Raw genomic sequence first — 24,273 nt, 5'->3', positions numbered from 1 at the left:
AAAAAGAGAGTTGCCATAAGATCCAGCAATCCCACTCCTGGGCATATATTCAGACAAAAGTATAATTGAAAAAGATACATGCACCCTTATGTTCTTTAATTTTTTTTTTTTTTTTTTGGCCACACTGCGCAGCATGTGGGATCCTAGTTCCCCAACCACGGATCGAACCTGGCGCCCTGCAGTGGAAGCACAGAGTCCTAACCACTAAACCACCAGGGAAGTCCCACCCCTGTGTTCTTAGCAGCACTGTTTACAATAGCCAAGACAAGGAAACAATCTAAATGTCCAGTGACAGATGAATGGATAAAGAAGATGTGGTACATATATATGCAATGGAATACAACTCAGCCATGAAAAAGAATGAAATAGGGGCTTCCCTGGTGGCGCAGTGGTTGAGAGTCCGCCTGCCGACGCAGGGGACGTGGGTTCGTGCCCCGGTCCGGGAAGATCCCACATGCCGCAGAGCGGCTGGTCCCGTGAGCCATGGCCGCTGAGCCTGCGCGTCCGGAGGCTGTGCTCCGCAACGGGAGAAGCCACAGCAGTGAGAGCCCCGCGTACCACAAAAAAAAAAAAAAAAAAAAAAAAGAATGAAATAACATTTGCAGCAACATGGATGGACCTAGAGATCATTATACTAAGTGAAGATACTAAGTGAAGTAAGTCAGAAAGAGAAAGACAAATACCTTATGATATCACTTATATGTGGAATCTAAAATATGACACAAATGAACTTATTTACAAAACAGAAACAGACTTCACACACATAGAGAACAGACTTGTGGTGGCCAAGGGTAGGGGAGGCTGTGTGGAAGGGATGGATTGGGAGTTTGGGATGAGCAGATGCAAACTATTATATGTTTGTATAACTGAATCACTTTGCTTTACATCAGAAACTAATACAACACTGTAAACCAACTATAATTTAATAAAACAAATTTTAAAAAAAGCCCAACCACCATTTAATCATATCTTAGTATTCTGTGGGTTGCCTGGGGCTCAACTGGGCAATTTGTCTGCCACCTTTGCTTGGGATCATTCATGCAGTTGCAGGCAGACAGTGGGCCAGGGCTGGATGTCTGGCCCTGTGGTGCTCCTAAGTCAGTACAGCCTTTCCTTCCCATGAGACAGCCTGGACATTGAGATACAGAGCTCAAGAGGAAAGAAGCAGATACTGCCAGAATTTTTTTACACTTTTATTAGCATATATTAAGATATTAATAATAATAATAATACAATATTATTAATATATATCCACTTACCAGACAACTCACCCATTTAACATGTAAAATGCAATGGTTTTCGGTATATACAGCGAGTCGTACAAACATCACTACCATCCATGTTAAAATACTTTATCACCCCAAAGGAAGTGCTGTACCATTAATAATCATCCCCCACTTCCCCATTCCCCCTGCCCTAGGCAAACACTAATCTACCTTCTACATCTATGAATCTGCCTCTTATAGACAGTTCATACAAATAGAGTCATACAATATGTGATCCTGTGTGACTGGTTTCTTTCATTTAGTATAATGTTTTCAACATTCATCATGTTGCAGCATGTATTGGTACTTCATTCCTTTTCATTGTCAAATAATATTCCACATATTGTATGAATATTCCACATTGGGTTTATCCATTCATCAGCTGATGGGCATTTGCGTTGTTTCCTTTAGGTTATTATGAATAATGTTACTTTGAAAATTTATATACAAATTTTTTATGTGGACATATGTTTTTTTACTCTTGGATATACACCAAGAAGTAGAATTGTTGGGTCATACGGTAACTCTTTTTAACCTTTTGCGAAAATGCCAGACTGTTTTCTAAAGTGGCTGTGCCACTTTACATTCCTACCAGTACGGTATGAGAGTTCTAATTTCCCCACATCCTTGCCAGCATCTGTCATCTGTTCTTTGTTATTAGGATCCTCCTGGTGGGTGTGAAGAGGTATGTGAGTGTGTTTTTGATTTGCATTTCCCTGATGATTAATGATACTGAGCATGTTTTTGTGTTTATTGTCCATTTATATATCTTCTTTGGAGAAATGTCTATTCTGATCTTTTGCGCATTGTAAAACTAGATTACTTGTCTTTTTACTATTGAACTTTAAGTGTTCTTTATATATTCTTTGATGCAAGTCCTTAATCAGACATATGATTTGCAGATATTTTTTCCCATTCTATGGGCTGTTTTCTCACTTTCTTGACGGTACTGTTTCTAGCCCCAAAGTTTTTAATTTTTATGTAACTCAATTTATCCATTTTTCTCTTTTGCTGCTTGTGGTTTCGGTGTCACATGTCAGAAACATTGCCTGACACAAGCCCATGAAAATTTACTCTTATGTTGTCTTCTAAGAGTTTCAAAGTTTTAGTTCTCACATTTAGCTCTATAATCCACTTTGAGTTAAATTTTCTAGAAGGCATGAGGCAAGGGTCAAACTCTGTTTGCTTGTATGCAGCTATCCAGTTATCCCAGCATCATCTGTTGAAAAGACTATTCATCCTCCATTGAATTATCTTTTTGACTCTTATCAAAACCGATCAACCATGCCAGGCCTTCTTAAACTGCTTAGGCTCAGAAGTCACAGAATGTCAATCGCCCTGAATTATACTTGTTTAAAAGCATGAAATTAAAGACAAATGTAGCTTCAATTCCTAACTCTGCATACCTGTTAGCTACGTGACTCTCCTTCCGCAAGTGTAAACTGCAGATAATGACAGTGCCTACTTGGGGAGCTGCTGTGCAGTTTAAGTGTGATTATGCACAAAATGCTTCAATCGTGGTGTTGAACACACCTTAAACACTGAATACATTTTAGCCATAATGATGATGATAACGATTATGATGCTAAAAATTTTCTAGATGGAGCCATAAGATCAAACCCCTTTCTTTATGGCAAAATGAACTAAGATTCTGTGCATATTTCTATAGACAAGGATAACAATTCCATTTTAATTAGTAATGAGAAATGGGGATGATGCTCTGAAAGTCTTATTTTTATAGAACAAATTCATCTTCAGCCAAAATGGTCCTGTGTGGGCCTATAACCATGATATAAAGCCACACACCTTATAAGGTGTTAGGCATTAACAATATTCGTCTCCTGGAAGTACTCACCAGATTTTGATTGTGCATGTGACTGAGTTCAATCTTTCCTGGATATATATCTGAGTCATATTTCCCAGACTCACTCTAACCCAGGGGAAAGGCAGCATCACAATAGAAGGAACTGCTACATTTAGGAGCCAGTACAGGAATAGAAATAAGCTGATAGCAATCTCCTTGTGCATTGAAAAAAACATTCAAAGGAACTGAGAAGGCCCTATATAACGTGGGAACATATGTGAATGGTATACAAGGGCACAAGCTAGGGAGGAAGCCAAAATGACCCATGGGCTATTAGGCCGGAAAGATGCTTTAGAAATTAAAGAGCTTTAAAAAAATAAAAAGTGTTAGTGTAATGGTAAATTATTTTGAAAAGCAGAACATAAAATTATATAATGATAACCATTAAAAATTAAAAATTCATTCATCCAAATATTAAAAGAGTTACTTACCCCTGGGGGCAGTTTCTGAATGATTTTTCTTTTCACCTTAATAGAATTCTCTATTACTCAAATTATTCCCCAGAGAGAGTATACTATGTTTATAACTGGGAAAAACGTTATCAATAAAGAAGTTATATTAAGGTTAAGTTTATATTTCACCAGATGACTTGTCCCTGACAAAATGCTTATATTAATGCCCAATATAATAAAGTTGCTCCCAATGTATAAGTTATACATATAGATGTATGCTTCCAAAATACAGTTTGAATGTGTAACACTGACTTGTGTGATTAGGAAGAAAGTATGAATTATGGCGAAATGCTTATATGAGCATTGATATTTTTGAATACTGTGCTATTATAATACTATGCTATTATCTATAGAATAGATGTGACAGGCATAAATTGATACAATTTTCATAATAATTTGGTTAGGAACTAGTAAACAGAGAGCTGTTTGGTTAATATTTGTCAGTAAAACTATTATATATTTAAAAAGTGAGGGAAAGGGAAGAAAAACAGCATTTTACACTCTTTGCCAACAAATACCTTTCATCTTCCTTCAGTTGTCTTCATATCATACACTGAACAGAACATACTCCTTCTCATCTTTTTTCCTTACTCATGTTCTTCCCTCACATCCTCCCTCCTCCCCTTCCCTGGAGAAATCCAAACTATTCTTCAAAAAAAAAGAAGGCGCTCCTCGTACACTGGTGCAGGTTGTTCACTGCACAAGGGAACCTCGCTTCGGTGACAAATGAAGTCTAAAATCCAGTGCCCACTCCTCAAGAGCAGTCCCTGTGGAGGAGAGGTACTGTAGGAGCTTGAAGGGAAGGGCAAAAGGGCGTCTTTCTCATTCGCACAAAGGTGCTAAGTGAGATAGTGTGGTTCTGCTTTGAAGGGCTAAAGTACTAACCTCTCTTTGAAAATATCCCAACTAAAAAGCAATTCATACAGATCTCTCCTTTTTTTTTGAACTCTGAGCCAGTACCATAGTTTTGTATATATTCTCTCAATTTTTAACACACTATTTTTACCCCTTCAGCTAAACTAGAAGCTTCTGAAGGATAGACACCATGCCTTCAATGCTGGTGAAAACCCAGCCCCGGGAGGCAGTATAAATTAGGTGCTTAACAAATATTTGTTAATCAACTGACTGGAAACTAAGAACACCACAAACAACAGTAATGGAGAGTGTTATTTGTCTTTGAAGTTAAAATCCCTTCCTCTTTGCTTGCTATTTTAGATTTGCTGGAAAAAAAGCAAGAACTTTTTTAGCGCTGGTTTTATGCTCTGAAGAGACGGATATGCTAGAACCTAAGTTGTAATTTTCACATTGCCCACAGTTTTTAGTGTTGTGCTAAACATTTTCAGCTTTTTAGTGTGGTCGTGTTAAACATTTCAGCTGTTGTTACTGAACTTGAATCAGCTTTAGACAGAAGCTGAGCGTGGATTCCAAGGCCATGGCTGTCCTAAAAGGCTACATTCAGCTACGGTTTCATAACCATAAAATTACACAAGAAGGAGAGAAACCAAGCACTTCTGCACTGAATTCAAAACAATTCAAACCTCTGTGAACCCTTTCAAACAACTGTCAAGGGAAGCTGGGTTCTCAAACATATTATAAAGGCTCCTTTTAAGGGAATGGTTATTATTTATTTTGGATGCTTCCATAATTAATTAGAAAATAGAAGGATTTGCTGCCAAAAACAAAGGAAAAAAAAAGGAGGTAAAGAAAGAAGGTTAGGAAGGGTAAGATGAAGTAATTAAGAAAAATTAAAGATAATACCAACAAGGGAAAATAAAATGAACATATTTTAAAGAGGTAAGCAAAAATGATAAAAAACTGAACACAGTGACAAGTAGGGACTACTTTTCTGCAGGTTAACAGGCTAGGTGACAGAAGGACCACTTTATCCTGCGTATTTGTGGAAGTTACACGAAAAAGAATGCGAAACAGTCTTTCCTCTTTTTTTTCAACCAAGGTCTTACATTGTACAATCCTAAGACTCCCTCTCTTAAAACAGATTTTAAAACCACTTCTTTGATACATCTATGGCCAACTGATTTTAACAAGGGTGCCAAGGCCATCTAATGGGGGAGATAATAGTCTTTTCAACAAATGGTTCTGGGATAATTAGAGAACCACATGTAAAAGAATGAAGTTGGACCCTTACCTCAAACCCTATAAAAAAAATAATTCATAATATATTAAAGACCTAAATGTAAGAGCTAAAGCCATAAAACTTTGACAAGAAAACATAACCATAAATCTTCGTGACCTTGAATTTGGCAAAGGATTCCTAGATATGACACCAAAAGCACAAGAAAAAAAAGGAAAAATAGATAAATTAAACTACATTAAAATGTAAAACTTTTATGCTTCAAAGACACCAGCAAGAAAGTGAAAAGACAACTCAATGAATGGGAGAAAAGGCAAATCATATGTCTGATAATGGATTTGCATCTGGAATATATAAAGAACACTTAAATAAGAAGACAACCCAGTTTAGAAGTGGACAAATGATCTCAATAGATCAAAGAAGATATATAAACGGCCAATAAGCACATGGAAAGATGCTAAGCATCATCAGTCATCAAGGAACTGCAAATCAAAACCACACTGAGGGGCTTCCCTGGTGGCGCAGTGGTTGAGAGTCTGCCTGCCGATGCAGGGGACGCGGGTTCGTGCCCCGGTCTGGGAGGATCCCACATGCTGTGGAGCGGCTGGGCCCGTGAGCCATGGCCGCTGAGCCTGCGCGTCCGGAGCCTGTGCTCCGCAACGGGAGAGGCCACAACAGTGAGAGGCCCACGTACCACAAAAAAAAAAAAAAAAAAAACACATACTGAGATACCACTTCACACCTACTAGTTGGCTAAAATCAAAAAGTCAGATAATAGCAACTGTGGGTAAGGATGTGGAGAAACTGGAAGCTTGTTGGTGGGAATGTAACATGGTACAGTCAATTCAGAAAATACTCTCGCGGTTCCTCAAACCATTAAACACAAACTTACAATGTGATCCAGCCATTCTAATCCTAGGTATATGGCCAGGAGAAATGACAACCTATGTCCACAGAAAAACTTGTACACAAATGTCCTGGCAGCATTATACATTATTGTCAAAAAGTATAAATAACCCAAATATCTATCAACTGATGGAATTGAAAATGTCATATATCCATACAATGGAGCAATATTTGGCTATAAAAAGGAATGAAGTACTGAAACACACTACAACCTGGACAACCCTTGAAAACATTATACTAAACGAAAGAGGCCAATCACACAAGACCATAAATTATATCATTCCATTCACGTGAAATGTTCAAAACAGAGAAATCTATGGAGACAGAAAGTAAATTAGTGATTGCTTAAGGACGAATGGCAAAATAGAGAGTGATAGCTAAGAGGTACAGGGTTTCTTTTGGAGGTGACAAAAATTTTCTAAATTTCTGGTGATGGTTGCAAATGTCTGTGAATATACTAAAAAGAATTAAATTGTACACTTTAAATGGGTCAATTGTATGGTATTGACCCAATTATATCTCAATCAAAACTACAATGATATATCATCTCACACCAGTCAGAATGACGATCATCAAAAAATCTAGAAACAATAAATGCTGGAGAGGGTGTGGAGAAAAGGGGACACTCTTGCACTGCTGGTGGGAATGTGAATTGGTACAGCCACTATGGAGAACAGTATGGAGGTTCCTTAAAAAACTACAAATAGAACTACCATATGACCCAGCAATCCCACTACTGGGCATATACCCTGAGAAAACCATAATTCAAAAAGAGTCATGTACCAAAATGTTCATTGCAGCTCTATTTACAATAGCCAGGACATGGAAGCAACCTAAGTGTCCATCATCGGATGAATGGATAAAGAAGATGTGACCCATATATACAATGGAATATTACTCAGCCATAAAAAGAAACGAAATTGAGCTATTTGTAATGAGGTGGATAGACCTAGAGTCTGTCATACAGAGTGAAGTAAGGCAGAAAGAGAAAGACAAATACCGTATGCTAACACATATATATGGAATTTAAGGGAAAAAATGTCATGAAGAACCTAGGGGTAAGACAGGAATAAAGACACAGACCTACTAGAGAACGGACTTGAGGATATGGGGAGGGGGAAGGGTAAACTGTGACAAAGCGAGAGAGAGGCATGGACATATATACACTACCAAACGTAAGGTAGATAGCTAGTGGGAAGCAGCCGCATAGCACAGGGAGATCAGCTCGGTGCTTTGTGACCACCTAGAGGGGTGAGATAGGGAAGGTGGGAGGGAGACGCAAGAGGGAGGGGATATGGGAACATATGTATATGTATAACTGATTCACTTTGTTATAAAAAAAAAAAAGAAGGATATCCAAACTTTTATTTAAAAAAAAAATCACTACTTTGGACATTTCATTTATTCATTCATTAATCCAATAAATATTTACTGAGCATCTTTTCTATCCTAGGAGATGCAGAAATGAAAAGACATGGACTTTGTCCTTAACTTGCTTACCATCCAGTGGGAAGTAAACATTAAAAACCTATGGGTGGGGCTTCCCTGGTGGCGCAGTGGTTGAGAATCCGCCTGCCAATGCAGGGGAAACGGGTTCGTGCCCCGGTCCGGGAAGATCCCACATGCCGCGGAGTGGCTGGGCCCATGAGCCATGGCCGCTGAGCCTATGCGTCCGGAGCCTGTGCTCCGCAACGGGAGAGGCCACAATAGTGAGAGGCCCGTGTACCGCAAAAAAAAAAAACAAAAAAAAAACAAACCTATGGATGGGACTTCCCTGGTGGTCCAGTGGTGAAGAATCCGTGCTACCAATGCAGAGGGCCCGGGTTAGATCCCTGGTCAGGGAACTAGAGCCCGCATGCATGCTGCAACTAAGAGCCCACATGCTGCAACGAAGATCCCGCATGCCACAACCGAGACCTGGCGCAGCCAAATAAATAAATAAATAAAATATATATAAAAAAACCTATGGACAAGGTAGATAAATGCTACGGTAGAGTTATAAGTATATATAGAATGAAAGGAAAGTAAGGAAGAAAATACCCAAGTCTACCATAGAATGAAAGGAAAGTAAGGAAGAAAATACCCAAGTCTACCAGAGTCTCTTAAGGTCAACTCCTGTTTGACGAAACAGGAGTTGACCTTAAGAGACAGTAAGGGGGGACTTCCCTGGTCACGCAGTGGTTAAGAATCTGCCTGCCAATGCAGGGGACACAGGTTTGAGCCCTGGTCTGGGAAGATTTCACATGCCGTGGAGCAAATAAGTGCATGCCACAACTACTGAGCCTGCAAGCCACAACTACTGAAGCCCGTGCGCCTAGAGCCTGTGCTCCACAACAAAAGGAGCCACCACAATGAGAAGCCCGGGCACCACAACAAAGAGACGCCCCCGCTCGATGCAACTAGAGAAAGCCTGTGTGCGGCAACAAAGACCCAACGCAGCCAAAAACAAATAAATAAAAATAAATTTTTAAAAAATTTAAAAAAGAGAGACAGTGAGAGGATACAGGATCAAGGAGAAGCAAGTACAGATGCACAGTATGAGGAGAGATCAGGACAAGCAGTTCAATGTTAAGTAGCAGCACGATGCGGGGGGGTGGTGGGAGTAGGTGGCAAAGCAGAAGGAGATAAGCATGGGCAATGGGACGCCATTAGGCCAGAAAGGTTCTGATCCTATAAGTGATAGAGTGGATGAATTCTGAGCTCAGAATTGTCAATAAAGATAACAAAGATGACAGCACAGTGATCCTTTCATGTGATGGTCACCTTTCACTTTCCATTATGACAATTGTGTTTTCAGCTCAACAAATGTATCAGCACTTATTGGATACCCCACCCTGCACTGGTCACTAGAATACAAAGAATAAGTCAGAGTTCCTACTCTGGAAGACCAGGAGGAAGCAAAGTTACCAAACTTCTTGAAAGCTTGAAACTGCTCTCGTACACTCTGGCTTCACCCACCTGCTAGAAACCGGCAGGGAGTCATCGGTGGCAAAGGACCAATCACTAACCTCAGCCTAGGAGTAATGGGATAAACACTCAGCAAGCTGGAGCCACTGGTGCTCGTGGAGATGCTAACAGCCTCTCAGCCACCTCTTAGCATGCACTAGAGGGAAGGGCATGGTCTGAAGAGTGAAATGTGATGGCAAGGAGAGACTTCACAGTCTTTTTGAATCTATCTGTCCTAGCGCAGGTAGGAAATATTGATATAATGAATACAAAACAATATCCCCGTGCCACGCAAAAGCAATCTGGGACTGATCTGGATGATTTTCTTCTCCTCTGCTCTTTCCCATCAGTACAAACAGTTCCAGGGTGACAGTGGCAAGGGGAGGGAGTCCTAGCTTTCAATCTCTGAACTGTGATTTCCAAGCTGGGGTTGGGCTCTATGATCCTCTGAGTTTCTTCTCTTATGTAATGAAGGTAATAATGCTTACCTCAGTGGGGTTGTGAAAATTAGAGGTAATCTGTGTAAAGCATCTAGCGTATTGTCTGGCACAAAGCAGCAGTGAACAAATGATACACACACACACACACACACACACACCCCTGAGAGTTGACCCTTATCAACTCTTATCAATCCTTGTCAGGTTGGACAATAGTCCCAACCAGCCAGAAGAACCAATTCCAAGCACCTGGGGAGAGGAGGTGACAGGTGAAACATAGAAAAACCAAAGTTTACTTACTTGAAAGGAAATTTTATACTCTAGAGAGTGCTAACACTGAGGCAAAAGTTAATTTTATTTAGGAGGTTGAATCATGGTAGAATACAGAGGACGATTTTATAAAAAATATCATTTGGGTGGTTGTTCCATAAGCGTGTTCAGTTTGTGAACACTGAGAGAGCTGCACACTTATGATATGTGTGCTGTATATAATGATATACTATACTTCAGTACATTAAACTTTACAGTTAAAGTTTGACTACATATTTAACTTTAATAAAGTTTAAAATGTTATCTGATTTTCTTTCCTTCTGGTCTGAAAGACTCTTTTGTTAGGGGCTCTAAAATTAATAAATGCTTTCTGTAGATTTGGTAGAACAAGGCCATTGTTTACACTCCCCAGCTCTGTGTGAAGAGACTGTGATTCAGCAAGGATGTTTTCCTTTAGCAAACAAAGCAAGAAAAACAACACAGCAACTACAGCAAGTCCCCTGCATACGAACCTTCAAGCTGCGAACTTTCAAAGACATGAACGTGTGTTCCATCAACGTCAGGCGTGAGTGACGTTGCAGCTTGCCCTCCGTCTCCTATTGCTGAGAATCCTTCAGCTCTACCATCTCCCACCTCCTCTCCCTCCTCCAGTCAGTAACTCTTCTTGCCTGTTCACTCGATGCCAGCCCCTGTATGCCAGCTGTTGTACCGTACTACAGTACTTTTCAAGGTACTGTACTGTAAGATTAAAAATGTTTTCTTTATTTTGTGTGTGTGTTTGTTTTTTAAGTATTACTAGTGTGAAAAGTATTATAAACCTATTACAGTACAGTACTATATAGCCAATTGTGTTAGTTGGGTACCTAGGCTAACTTTGTTGGACTTACGAACGTGCTCTCGGAACAGAACTCGTTTGTATATGTGGGGGACTAATTGTATACCTCTTGGAATCATCTCTGCATTAAAAGACAAAGCCGCCTACCCAAGGAGTCTCCACACAAAGCTTCTAACAATGGAGGAATAACCTCCGACTTTAAAAACCCTAACGAGTCAAGCCTTCCCCTGGTATCGCTCCTAGAAGGTCTACTTTTATTTTGCTCCAATAAGTGTCTCTCCTCCCAGGAGGTCCTTCCTTCTCTCCTACTCCCTGTGTGTTCTTCTTCCCCTTTGTTGCAGAATGTTTGGCATCACCTCACCCTGCCCCACCCACCTTAGATCCATTCACTCTAGAATCTCAACACTTAAAAACACACAAGAGCCATTTCCTCTAGAAAAGACTCCGAGTTCTTCATCTCTTCCAGATGGAATAAACTGACACTTGATGTGAACCAGAGTTGTTGGATTCAAAGCATACTGGAGAGAGACATTATGCCATTTCTACAGGTTCACTCAACTGGAGGCTTAAAGCATGTTACTTAGCCCACCTCAAATTTGCTTTCCTTCCCTGTAAATTGATGGGGAAAATCTCTCCCTCTTAGAAGTACAGGAAGAATTAAATAAAATAATATGTGGAAGATATTTAGAATGATGCCTAATGCATAGAAGTCCTCAGGAAATGATGGCTATGATTATTATTCTTACTCTTTGAATGTCTGTGATCAGAACCTACAATGAGTAAATACGAATAGAGTGATCTTAGAATAGCAAATATCTACTCCTGGTTTTAGTCCAATTTGAAAATGCCAAGGTTAGGAAAGAAAGGGGCTGTCCACTGACTTCTTTCCTAAGTAAGGATGACCATGCGTTCATTTATCTATTCATCTCTTCAACAAACATTTATTCAGTATATGCTATGTACTGGACATTGAGGCTCTAAAGTTGTGTGCGACCTCAAGGTCCATAACCTCAAAGAGCTTCTAGTCAAGCTAGAGAGACTGAAACATCAAGCACAGTCACCTTGGAGAAATGTGGTTGCCGGGCTAGAACTCAGGTTGACGAGGGTCAGAAAGGGAGCCAAAGAAATTCATTATAATCCAACCATACTCCACACTCATAAACAGTGAGAGTACCCTGTGCTAATTCCAACCATCACATCACGCATGGTACACACTCAGAAAAAAACAGAAAGAGCAAGTGACTTTTCCATTGATAGAGTGTGGGCAATGGACAGTGTGTGGCCTGTCCATTCACGGAGATCGGAGACAACTCATTTCAGATCCCAGGTGGGTCTCACAGGCTCTGTCAATCAGGGTCCCCTAGCAGGAAACTACAAAAATGTACAAATGGGCTAATAAGAGGTAGTCTAGCATAAAAGAACTACTAAAGCTATGGGCAGGGTTAAGGGAAACTAAAAGAGATGGCAAAGGTCCAGACTAGCGGTCTGTGATCATTAACAACTCCAGGCCTCAGGATTATGGAGAGAGGGCAGTTTCCAGAGCCTAAAGGGGATAGATGTTAAGAAGAGGGCTGCCTGATGGGACCTGTGGCCTTCAAGAGCAGGGAGCAAGCAGAGAAATAAGTACTCTGACCTTACTCTCCTCCCTTCTACCTACTTCCTGCTAGTGCCTCCCACTGACCCAGCCAAAGGCAATGGAGCCTGTTGACTCAGGCCATGTAAGTCAGCCTCCTGGGGCACACGAAAGGTGGGAAAAGGGTAGAGAATGATCTGGAGGACAAACAGAAATGTCCTGCGTACAGGCTGGGCATCTGACCATGCAGAACCTAATTCTTGCATATAAAGGCACGTGTTTGTTTGTTTTTTATGCAACCTGGGTCACACGAGGATACTTTGGACGATGTGCATTTTTCCTCACATATTGAGAAACACAACACGTCCTGTATGAGGTGAGACTCTGCTGAACTTTATCTCATTTAGTCTTCATGACAAGTTTGTGAGCTATGTCTGTTCTTCCAATTTTATGGATGAAAACAAGACTCAGACAGGTTGAATGTCTCGATAAGTGGCAGGAGAAGAACTCTGACACACGCTTCTCCACCCGCAGAAATCTTAAATGGCTTTTCCATGCTACCAAGTTGAAAAGTAACTACAGAGATTGATCGGCAAAATCGATGTTACAGAGACTTGGTTCGTCGTCCTGCAATTACACAAGATCAGGAGAACTTGGCAGAAATGACCGGCAACCAATCCCTGTCGAGGAATCACGTCTACTGTTGAAGCAACAACACGTGTCTACCTCTAAATCGAGTCATTTCTGAATAATCAACCAGAGCTAGAATCTGTACATGACAATCTAGGGCTGACGACTTCTGACAAGCACAGCTGGCCTGCTGCCTGTGCTGTATGTTAACAAAGCTCTAATATTATCGCCGTATATTTATTATACGGAGGGAAAGCGTGGCATTGCCAAGAAGCAGTAAAGAATGATGTGATTTCCAAAACCAGACTCAAGGACTTAGTAGAAACCAGGAGATGAACACTTTTTTCAGGTCCATTTATTTATTTGTTCATTTATTTATTTTTTGGCCACACCATGCGGCATGCGGGATCTTGGTTCCCTGACCAGGGATCGAACCCGTGCCCCCTGCACTGGGAGCGCAAAGTCCCTTTCAGGCCCATTTAAAAATCTACAAGCTGCATATTGTTTAATATTGTTTAGTGGCATTCATTCCTGCTACAGCCTCCTTGGATAGAAGCTGTAGAAACTTTGTGAATTAGAAGCTGCAGACTGAAAAGGAGTTACACGTGGGCTCACGTGCTCTGGAGCTGGAGACCACGGTTTGAAATGCTCCCCCAACACCCCACCGCTGATTTCTGGCTATGTGAAGGTAGGCAAGTTCATTTATTTGCCAAAGGGAGAATCACATTTTTTATCTCATTGGTGTAGAATGAGGCTCGAATAAGAAAACACATGTAAAGGGCACGGTATCTAATAAGCATCAATAATGTCCTGTGGTTGCTCCTTTCATCAATATCATCAGCATCTTCAGGCCTCCTCCACTGTCCCTTCAACTCCTCTCACCATCTGTTCAAGAATGTCTGCATAATGAACAGACCGGGAAGATAAAGATAATTTCTCCTTCTGGGTCAGAAAGCAGGTTTGCTTGAAGACCATTTCAAAAGGTTCCTCGAGCCTGGGGTTCCTCTTCCGTAACCCAACCCTGGCAGGTGTCATCTGCACCTCATTGTGCTGTTCTTTGGGAGCTAAGCCTTGGAGGACCTGTCAAGAAAATGATGACGCTCTGCCTACCGCTACTGCCAAGAGCAACAAATTGTTCTTTGTCTCCCAACCCAGGGGTCTCCTACCTGCGTCCATGAAATGGTGGCAGGCAAACCCGTTAGCTTGCGAGTAAGATAAAATCTCAAGACTCTTGACAGTTCTCAACGTGAGTTAACACAGTATCAAAACTCATGCCTTGTCACCCAGACTAAATAGTTGCAAAAGGTAACAACTTTTATTCTACTTACACTGCAATTTTAGCACGCCCTTCAAATCATCCAAGAAGGAAATATTTACTCCAAGATTCCTGTGAAACCACTAATTAACTGGGAAGCACAAGCAAACTGTGAAAAGCTGTATATAACATATTAGAAAGTATTTTTATTACAGTTTGCAAAATAATTAAGATATACTTTGAACATAAAACTTGAATCAATTTGCAGAACTCAGGATCCCGGTTTGGAAAGCACTTCTATACTGCAAATGCAATAAGACAGAGACAAAAACTTGAAGCCTTTTTTTTTTTTTTAAACTCCAGCTCCATGTTCTCAGGTTACACCAGCCATTAAGCCTCTTTCTAGCTCAGGTGCCCCATCTCTGCAATGGGATTAATTGTGCCTACTGGGTGTAACTCAGAGCTGTCCAGAGCATCAAGCAGGTTAATGGACAAGATGCTTTGTAAACTCTAAAAAGGCAAGACAAGGTACACCTCTGACTCCTGTCGCTTACCATGAAAAGCAAGCTCTCTTTAGCTTTTTCAAGGTACCAGCTCAGCAGCTTGTAGCAATCACAGCATGTAGAATCCTTTGTTTATTCAACAAATATTTATTGTGCCAGCCTCTGGGAGGGAACAGGAAAAAGATCCCAGGGGTATATGGTAGAGAAACCTCTGATAAGATAAAACACACAAAAGGGCTTTTCCCCTTTGTATATAGTTCTCCCCTAATATTTCTCTTCAGTTCTATGAAATAGAGAATATAAAGGAAGCAGTGGGAACTCAAAGAGATCTAATGGAATACAGGCACTTTAATTCTTCAACCAGGTATACACTCCTAAGCAGAAGAAACAGACTGCTGGTGGCTGGAGAGAGAAACTCCTGATAAAGGCTGTATCTTAAAATACTATCATAAAACAAGAAAAACAAATGTCATTTATTTATATTATGATTTACTAGTCTAATAGCAGCAGCTCAGATTTCGTGGGCTCTCAACTCTATGCCAAGTACTGTACAGACTGGATTTCATTTAATCCTTCCAACAGCCTTTCCAAGTGGGTCCCCCACTTATCTCCATTTAAGACTACAGGTCAGAAAGGTTCAAAGCCTACTCAAGGTCACGGAGTGAGCAAGTTGTGAGGCTGGGATTGAAGACCAGGACCGTGCAACTCCAAAACCCACACCCTCTGCCACTTACTGTGAGAGAGACGCCTCATGTCACCAGCTCCCCTATAATGTTCCTCGCATTGGGACAACTTGAAAAAGTCAGCTTCTGCTCCTTAACTAGCATTCACTGGAGTACCTCTGAGTTGAGGTAACGGAAGTGACGTAGACACTAAAAGGCAACACACACAGTCACTGACTTTTAGTCCTGAGACGCAGATTTGTCCTACAGAATAGACTGAGAAACACCACCAGGGGTTAGAAAGCCAAGGTGCCCCCAAATTAGTACATCTCAGCAAAACCCCAGCCAGAAACCACCAAGTTTCACAAAGGCCTATAAATAACACAGAACAAACAAGCCAGAGGAGAGCAAAAAGGAAATACTGACAATAGAACCAGGCCCTTAGGGCTGGATGGAAGGCTGGGGAAAGCACGGCCTGCACACCTGTCACCCTGGGTTCAGGCATCTCCTGTCCCCCTCGAGCTGTAGCACCAGGACGCAGAAGTGACTTAACTGCTCTGGATCCCAGATTCCCCTCCTTCTGGGACAATAACGTAATGCCCCATCTATATTATATAATTATTTACTACCTTATCACTATTATTATTACCGTTATTATTTACTACTCTATTATTACTCTGTTCAGGAGGTTCAGATAAAATAATCTAATGGCAGTGCTTTGAGAAGCTTAATGTACAAATAAAAGGTCCCTGTTGTTTTTTTTATCATATTTACAGAACACCACATAGATTTACCATGAAGGAGAATCATTTTACTCCCCTTTTCCAAAGTCTACTTTAAAATCCTGGAATATTTTCAGTAAATTTTTATAGCAAATCTCATACCCAGATATTCACAAACTCCATGTTACATTTTTGAAGTAAACACTGGTTTCATTCATTTAATCTCCATTGAAGGCAACAGAAGAGATTTATTAATAGCCTAGTAACAATAAGTTTGGGCTCTAGGTTCAAATCCCAGCTGGTTTATTTATTTATTTATTTATTTATTTGGTTTTTTTTTTTAAAATGAATGGGGTGACCTTGGGCAAGACACTGAACCTCTCCTTGCAACTTTTTTCTCATCCATAAAATGGGAACAATGAAAGCATCTAACTAGGGGTTGTTATGATGATTAAATAAAATAGATCAGTCAGGATGTCTGATATATAGCTAGCAATCAACAAATATTATCTATTGTTATTATCTTAAAAGGAAAACAACTAAAGGAATAATATATCTTTCGTAAGACCTTCTTTCACTAATATTAGAGATATCCTAAACAAGGGTTCCAGCTGAAATAAGAGAGGGGGAAAAAGTCAGTTCTAAAATAAAGTCCTTGAAAAGATGAGCTATGAACAAAATCAGCTATTCATTTCTTAATGTTATTTTTTTTAAGTATCCAAGACTTACGAAATAATAGTACATGCTGAGATTCATGGAAAAAATGGCCAGAGAAACAAGGAAAATGCATTAAAAATATAGATAAGTGTATATACCAAACAAAATTGATCAAACAGGTAAACTGAACTATCAATTCCAAAGGCCCTAAAGTTTGTTCCACGCATGTTCTAGCAACCAAAGGTAGGGGCCAAGATTTGTGAGGTGGCAGTTAGGTCGTTCAAGTTCAGTACTTATGAAATTACTTCTCCTAGTGCTAATTTTACAAGCAGTTTGAAGAAATAAATTTACTTGGAATTGAGACACTGAACATTAATGACTAGAAAGCCAGTGCACACAGAAAAAGTACAGCAATATTGATCAATTCGTCCAGGGATCAGAAAGTTTCGTCATCCTTTTCAGCAAATATTTACCATCTACGATTGGCCGGGAACATGTGAAACCATAAGAAATACAAAGGAGGATAAAGCAGTCCCCCCACTTAAGTTTCTTAGTCTAATGCCGTAAACAAAACGACATGAAAGTTTAACACAGTTCTTTCATGGGGTAAACACAGAGTAGCAGCACCTAACTCAGTCTTAAGGGGACGCGGAAGGATTCTCAGAAAAGGTGAGATTGAACACGAAGCCAGGAAGAGTCAGAGTGAGCTAGAGAAAGGGCTGAGCGTGGCAGGAACAGTCTTCTAGACAGAGGGAACAGCATATGCAAAATGTACATCAGATCACCACTTTACCACTCCTTACTGTCTGATGGCCTCCCATCACACTTAAAATAACATTTTCGATATCGTGGCGGTAAGGGCCCTTCACGATTTGGTCCCAACTCATCTCCTACTCTCCCCCTTACTTCCGGCCCTCTGGACACACTGGTCTCCTTGCTGTCCTAAACTACGTAGAGCATTCCCACCCGAAGCTTTTACCCTTGCTGTGTCCTCTACCTTGGATGCTGTTCCACCAGATACACACAAGGCCCACTTTATTCAAATGCCACCTCTTCAGGGACGTCTTCCCTGTCCCCCCATCTAAAACACCTCGTCACCCTCAGTGAGTCTATTTCTCCCTCTATACTGAAAATCACCCATACTAAACTACATTCCTCTTAATGTCCGCCTCTTCAACTAGAATGCAAGGACTTCCCTGGTGGCACAGTGGTTAAGAATCCGCCTGCCGGGCTTCCCTGGTGGCGCAGTGCTTGAGAGTCCGCCTGCCGATGCAGGGGACACGGGTTCGTGCCCCGGTCCAGGAAGATCCCACATGCCGCGGAGCGGCTGGGCCCGTGAGCCATGGCCGCTGAGCCTGCGCGTCCGGAGCCTGTGCTCCGCAACGGGAGAGGCCGCAACAGTGAGAGGCCCGCGTATCGCAAAAAAAAAAAAAAAAAGGAATAGTTATGTAACCATTCCACATGGAAGAGCCAGGCTGAAGTCAAAATGATAAAAGACTGAAATAGCCCTGCTTCTCACTACAAGATTACAGAACATACTTCTCATACAGCCTCTGTCCTCTCACGAAGGCCTTCACTTCGTTGTCCAGTGGGAAGGTGCCATCGTCCTTTCTAAAGCGATAGAAGAGTTTGACGTCCTTGAATTCCTTATGCTCGTCACACACTGAAAGGCAATATACACAGAGAGGCAAATAAGAAAAAAAACCTCTTATTTAATTACTCAAATGAAGGAGGATGCTAATTAAGATTTGTTTTATTACCTACTTTCTCAAGCACACTACTCTACGATTTAATACAGAGTAAACTATTTAGCACGGTACCTGGCACAGAAAAGTGCTCAGTTTTATTAGCTATCATCATCATCATCTGTTAAAAGAGTCACAAAATTCAATTCATCATGCTTTCTACAAACTCTTCTTGAGCATGATATTGGGGTAGGCATCAGCCTCAAAGAATATGAAATCTAGCGAGATTAAAAGAAATGTCGACATGCAATTAAAATATGGCATGACCAGGCTACGAAAGAGCTGAGGAGATATTCAGTGGGAGCCCAAAGGAGCGCCCAGTACCCCAGCTTTGGGGAATGTACACGTCTCTGAAGAGTTTGAATGTAAGTGGACACCTGAAGAATGAGTAGAAAACAAGCAGAAATGCAGACGGAGGGCATTCCAGCCCAAGACAATAACAGCATGCTAAGGTCTTGGCCAGGATTAGAGATTTCAAGGAGACACGTTCATGAATGTTCACTGAACCACTGAGAGTAACAGCAAGAACTTGGAAACAACTTAAATGTCTGTGAGTAGAATGCATAAAGGTGTGATGGCATACACTGCAGCGAAAATGAGCAAACAAGATACACTATCAACATGAGTGAATCCCACAAACAGCAAATTGATCAAGTTGCAAAAGAATAAACATGCCTCTCTATGATTTAAAATGATATGTTACATTGCTAAGAGACGTATCTACAGAAAGGAAAAAATATAAAGAAGTCCAAGGAAATAAAGCCAAATGCGTCTTGGAAGAAGGAAGGGAATGTAATTGGGGAGAGATATACAAGAGACAAAGTAAAATGTCTATTTCTTAAATGGGTGGGTTCATATCTGAAACAGAAGATATAGTCCTTTGTTTCGTCTCGAGTTACCTTGACTGTCGCCACCTCACTCACCGTGATGAATAATGCCCCGGTCTGCTAATTTCTGCATGAGTTTAATCGCCGTCTCTCTGTCAGAAGCCTCTTTGTGTTCAATCAACCAGTCAATCAGTTCTTTCGCAACAAAACAGTTTGGGTAGGTTTTGAGATGATGTCGCCTATCTTTAATAACCTTTTCTTCATGCAGCCTGAGCCTGGAAAGAAAATTTGGCAATCAGTTGAGGAATTCTGATAACACATTATCATTAAGCCAATCCCAGAGAACAGTACAAAATGGAAGCCTGAGATGCATCAGAGTGCCATCCAAACACCTTTATGTCAGTGGGTGATTTCCATACTGTCAGAGCCCAGAGGCCCCAGGAAGTGATTCCACCCACAGACCTAGAGATGATACAGGTAAAGGGGAGGGAAACCCAACCACGGACAACCTAGACCTCTCCTGTCACTCAGGAGACTGAGAAAAGCTTTCTCACCCCTACTCTGGCTCACTCCCTTCTCTCTCTCCACCAGTGGGCTTATGGTTGCAACCAACTAACAAACAAGACTCTGGAAACTTGCTGAAACAAGGTACTTCCTCTTCATCACAGATTGCTCAGGATCCACCATATTTGAATTCATTCAGTCACATAACAAATATGAACGAGTGTCTACCACCTGCCCATCAGGCACTTGCAAGCATTAGAGACATACATCGGAAAATGGGCAAGATCCTTGCCCTTGCTGCCCTTGTTTCCTAGGGGCAACAGCTACTCCTTTTGTGAGGCTCTTTACATAGATTAAATCACCTAATGCTCAAAACAACCTCATCAGAAGTCATTATTACTATCTCCATTTTTTTTTTTTTTAACAGCAAAGAGAACTGAGGCCTCAGAGAGATTAGGTGACTTGTCCCACAGCTAACAAAGAGTGAAAGTGAGATTTGAACCCCGATGGTCTCACTTTAGAGTCTGGCTTTCCAACTGCCACATCACGTTGCCTCTCGCTAGGTAGGGATAACTGAAGAATCCAGGAGAGATGGATAAAAGCTGTTGGACAAATACAACTTATTTACAGGCTGCCGGATTATCCTGGAGAAAAGTAAGTGACACAGAATCTTCCCTGGCTCTCTTCAGAACCCAGTGACTTTTTTCCAAAAGGGTCTTAAACCTGACTTAAAAAAAAAAAGTTTCTTCCATTTGTCTTCCTTTCTTTTATCAGCCCTATGTTTACTTTTTAATTCTCAAGGGAAGGATTGAGTTGGGTGAAACGGGAGGTAAGTTTTCTTCCTATTCAACCCACGTGACTCCTATGCTTCTTACCTCGTCATCTCTGTTGTTGAGAAATGGGATTGACTGAGTAAATCACACAGTAACCATGTGACCTGGGCAAGTGACTTAATGCCTCTTTTTTCCTCTGTAAAATGGAGGCAACTATGCCTACCCTGTCCTTGGTGATGTTGAGATTTGGGGCATAATGTCTGCTAAGTACCAGCAACACAGTACAGTACCTGACACATAACAGGTCCCATCCGCCTTTCTTCCATTTCCTAAGGAAGGAACTAGGTCCTATTCCTGCCTGTTTTTGTTTTGTTTTGTTTTGTTTTGTTTGTAGTACGCAGGCCTCTCACTGTTGTGGCCTCTCCCAGTTGCGGAGCACAGGCTCTGGACGCGCAGGCCCAGGGGCCATGGCTCAAGGGCCCAGCCGCTCCGCGGCATGTGGGATCTTCCCGGACCGGGGCACGAACCCGTGTCCCCTGCATCGGGAGGCGGACTCTCAACCACTGTGCCACCAGGGAAGCCCCCTGCCTGTTTTTTGAACAGAGTGCACTGAATGGAATTTAATGGGTTTTGATAGCCCAAGGGTTGTGATTGTGAGTTGGGAGCATACTGGGCTGGAACTCTGAGGCCTAGATGCTCTTCCTTTCTAGACCACTGTTATAGGCTGAAGGGGGTTCCTCCGAAATTAATATGTTGAGGCCCTAATCCCTGGTACTTCAGAATGTGACTGTATTGGAGATAGGGTCTTTTAAAAGGTAATTACATTAAAATGAGGTCATTAGGGTAGGCCCTCATCCAATAGGAGCAGTGTCCTTATAAGAAGTGGAGATTGGGCTTCCCTGGTGGCACAGTGGTTGAGAATCCGCCTGCCAATACAGGGGACATGGGTTCAAGCCCTGGTCCGGGAAGATCCCACATGCTGCGGAGCAACTAAGCCCGTGCACCACAGCTACTGAGCCCGCACACCACAACTACTGAAGCCTGTGCACCTAGAGCCCGTGCTCCGCAACAAGAGAAGCCACCACAATGAGAAGCCCGCTCGCCACAACTAGAGAAAGCCTGTGTGCAGCAATGAAGACCCAACACAGCCAAAAATAAAATAAATAAAATAAATAAATTCTTTTAAAAAAGATAAAAACAATGAACATCTTAAAAAAAAAGAAGTGGAGATTAGGACACAGACATGCGGAGGGAAGATCATGTGAAGACAGGAGGAAAGAGCCGGCTACAAAGCAAGGAGAGAGGCCTCAGGAAAACCTCCTGCCAACACCTTGATCTCAGATTTTTAGCCTCCAGAACTGTGACAAAGTAAATTTCTGTTGTTTAAGCCACTCAGTCAGTGATACTCGGTTATGGGAGCCTGAGCTAAGACAACCACCAATTGCCAAAGAGGCTCCTGAGTGGTCTGGGGATGAAGGGCCCAGCTGGGGGAAGGGAGAGGACAAGAGAGATAAGAGTCCTTACAGATATAAACTGCATAGAAAGAAAAGAACCATTTTAATGGAGTTGTTGCTGTATGCTCAGTATTGTACTAAGCATTTTCACATGAGTTGACTTAACTGCTATAGCCTGAATGTTTGCACAAATTCACACGTTGAAATACTAACCCCTAAAAGGTCACTTATGAGAACAGTCAGGAACACAGGGCTTGGCTCTCATCTTGGCACTGCCAGTAATTCCAGATGACCAAACTTCTGAGCATTAGCATCTGCATCAGTAAAATGAGGATAACGGCAGCTACCCTGCTTACCTCGTCACACTGTCACAAAGCTCATTAATAAGAATAAAGATAGCATTTGAGCCCTTGCTATGTGCCAGGAACAGTTTTGACTGCTTTATTTATTTTTTTTTTTGCGGTACGCGGGCCTCTCACTGCTGCGGCCTCTCCCGCCGCGGAGCACAGGCTCCGGACGCGCAGGCTCAGCGGCCATGACTCACGGGTCCAGCCGCTCCGCGGCATGTGGGATCTTCCCGGACCGGGGCACGAACCCGCATCCCCTGCATCGGCAGGCGGACTCTCAACCACTGCGCCACCAGGGAAGCCCTTGACTGCTTTATTGGCATTAACCCCCATGACAATTCCCCGAGGCTGGTAATATTGCAGCCACAGATGATACCAAAGTAGAGTTGTAATTATTAATGAAAAATAAATGAGCCCTAATAAAAAAGAAAAAAAACACATTCACATCGGTGTGCTAAAGTCATCACATGAATCCCTCTAATTAATTCAGTGACAAAGACACTGAGTAATTTGTTTAACATGCTCAAAGTGGCAGAATGCAAAACATTAATTTTTAGACGGGATGTCTGTCAGGAATCTAAGAATAATGAAGACCAATTTATTTAGAAATTGAAATGTGGAATAAGCTACCGTATAATTTGGTGGAGGAGGAATATGTTATGAGCCGAGAGACAAGTTTCAGCTCCTGTAAATTTTCCAACTTAAAAAAAAAATGTATTAGGTAATGTTTAACTTTAATTACTACAGAATAGAACCTTTCAGTTACTATCCTGTCAACCTTGAGCTTGGTGCTAATTCTTAAGCATACTTGATTCCCTCTGATTCCCACCCTGCACAGTAAGAAGCAGCACCGGTCACTACCCCTGCAGCCCCACAAGGACCTGGTATATTTCCATGTTTAGAAAACTGAGCAGAAATATGATGGAGGGGAAAGAACTTTGAATCTGGGAGACAGCATAGAACTTGATCTTTTTAGACATGTTACCAGGGGTTAAAAATGTTCAATAACTGTGCTACCATCTGTTTTTCTTTGATAGTCAGAGACACAGAATTCTAAAAATGAGCATTAAAAATTATATATTCCAGAAAAGCTATCCCAATAAAGAGGTAAGAATTTTCATACGCTAAATAACCAAGTGTTTTGCCTAGCACTGTGGGTACTTAATAAATATTTGGTGAACAAATAAATATACAGGGGCACTAAGAGAAATGACACCCCTTTCTAAAAGGTAGGGAGGCTTCTCACTAAAAAAGTGGGAGTTGCCACCCCACAACTTAGTAAACATCTAATATCATGGAATTCATCTTTTGTAAAATAACTAGTTATATGCTTTCACTTCTAGGGCAATCAATTTCCAAAGTTTTAATCCCTGTTGTGTGGATGGAAATGTGGTCTGTTGGTCTGTTGGTTTGTTTGGGCTGCACTGTGTGGCTTGTGGGGTCTTAGTTTCCCGACCAGGGACTCAGCAGTGAAAGCGTGGAGTCCTAACCACTGGACCACCAGGGAATTCCTATGTATATGTGTTTTTTTAAAAAAAAAAAAAGCATTTCCGT

The 24,273-nt window shown here is 41.4% G+C and overlaps 1 protein-coding gene across 4 annotated transcripts in view; it reads right to left on the bottom strand.

Moving 5' to 3' along the window:
* The window catches only part of DEPTOR (DEP domain containing MTOR interacting protein), a 141,820-nt gene that overhangs the window by 86,143 nt on the left and 31,404 nt on the right, over positions 1–24,273 (bottom strand). For all 4 annotated transcript variants that reach the window (XM_059995127.1, XM_059995124.1, XM_059995126.1 and 1 more), the window contains exons 2-3: positions 19,738–19,916; positions 18,609–18,732 (exon numbers count right to left, since the gene is read on the bottom strand). In XM_059995127.1, coding sequence (XP_059851110.1) covers positions 18,609–18,732; positions 19,738–19,916 — 303 coding nt within the window. The remainder of the gene's footprint in view (positions 1–18,608; positions 18,733–19,737; positions 19,917–24,273) is intronic.

Source organism: Delphinus delphis, chromosome 17, assembly GCF_949987515.2.
Source record: "Delphinus delphis chromosome 17, mDelDel1.2, whole genome shotgun sequence".
In the NCBI taxonomy this organism is placed as follows: domain Eukaryota; kingdom Metazoa; phylum Chordata; class Mammalia; order Artiodactyla; family Delphinidae; genus Delphinus; species Delphinus delphis.
This window is presented reverse-complemented; position numbering and strand designations above follow the sequence as displayed.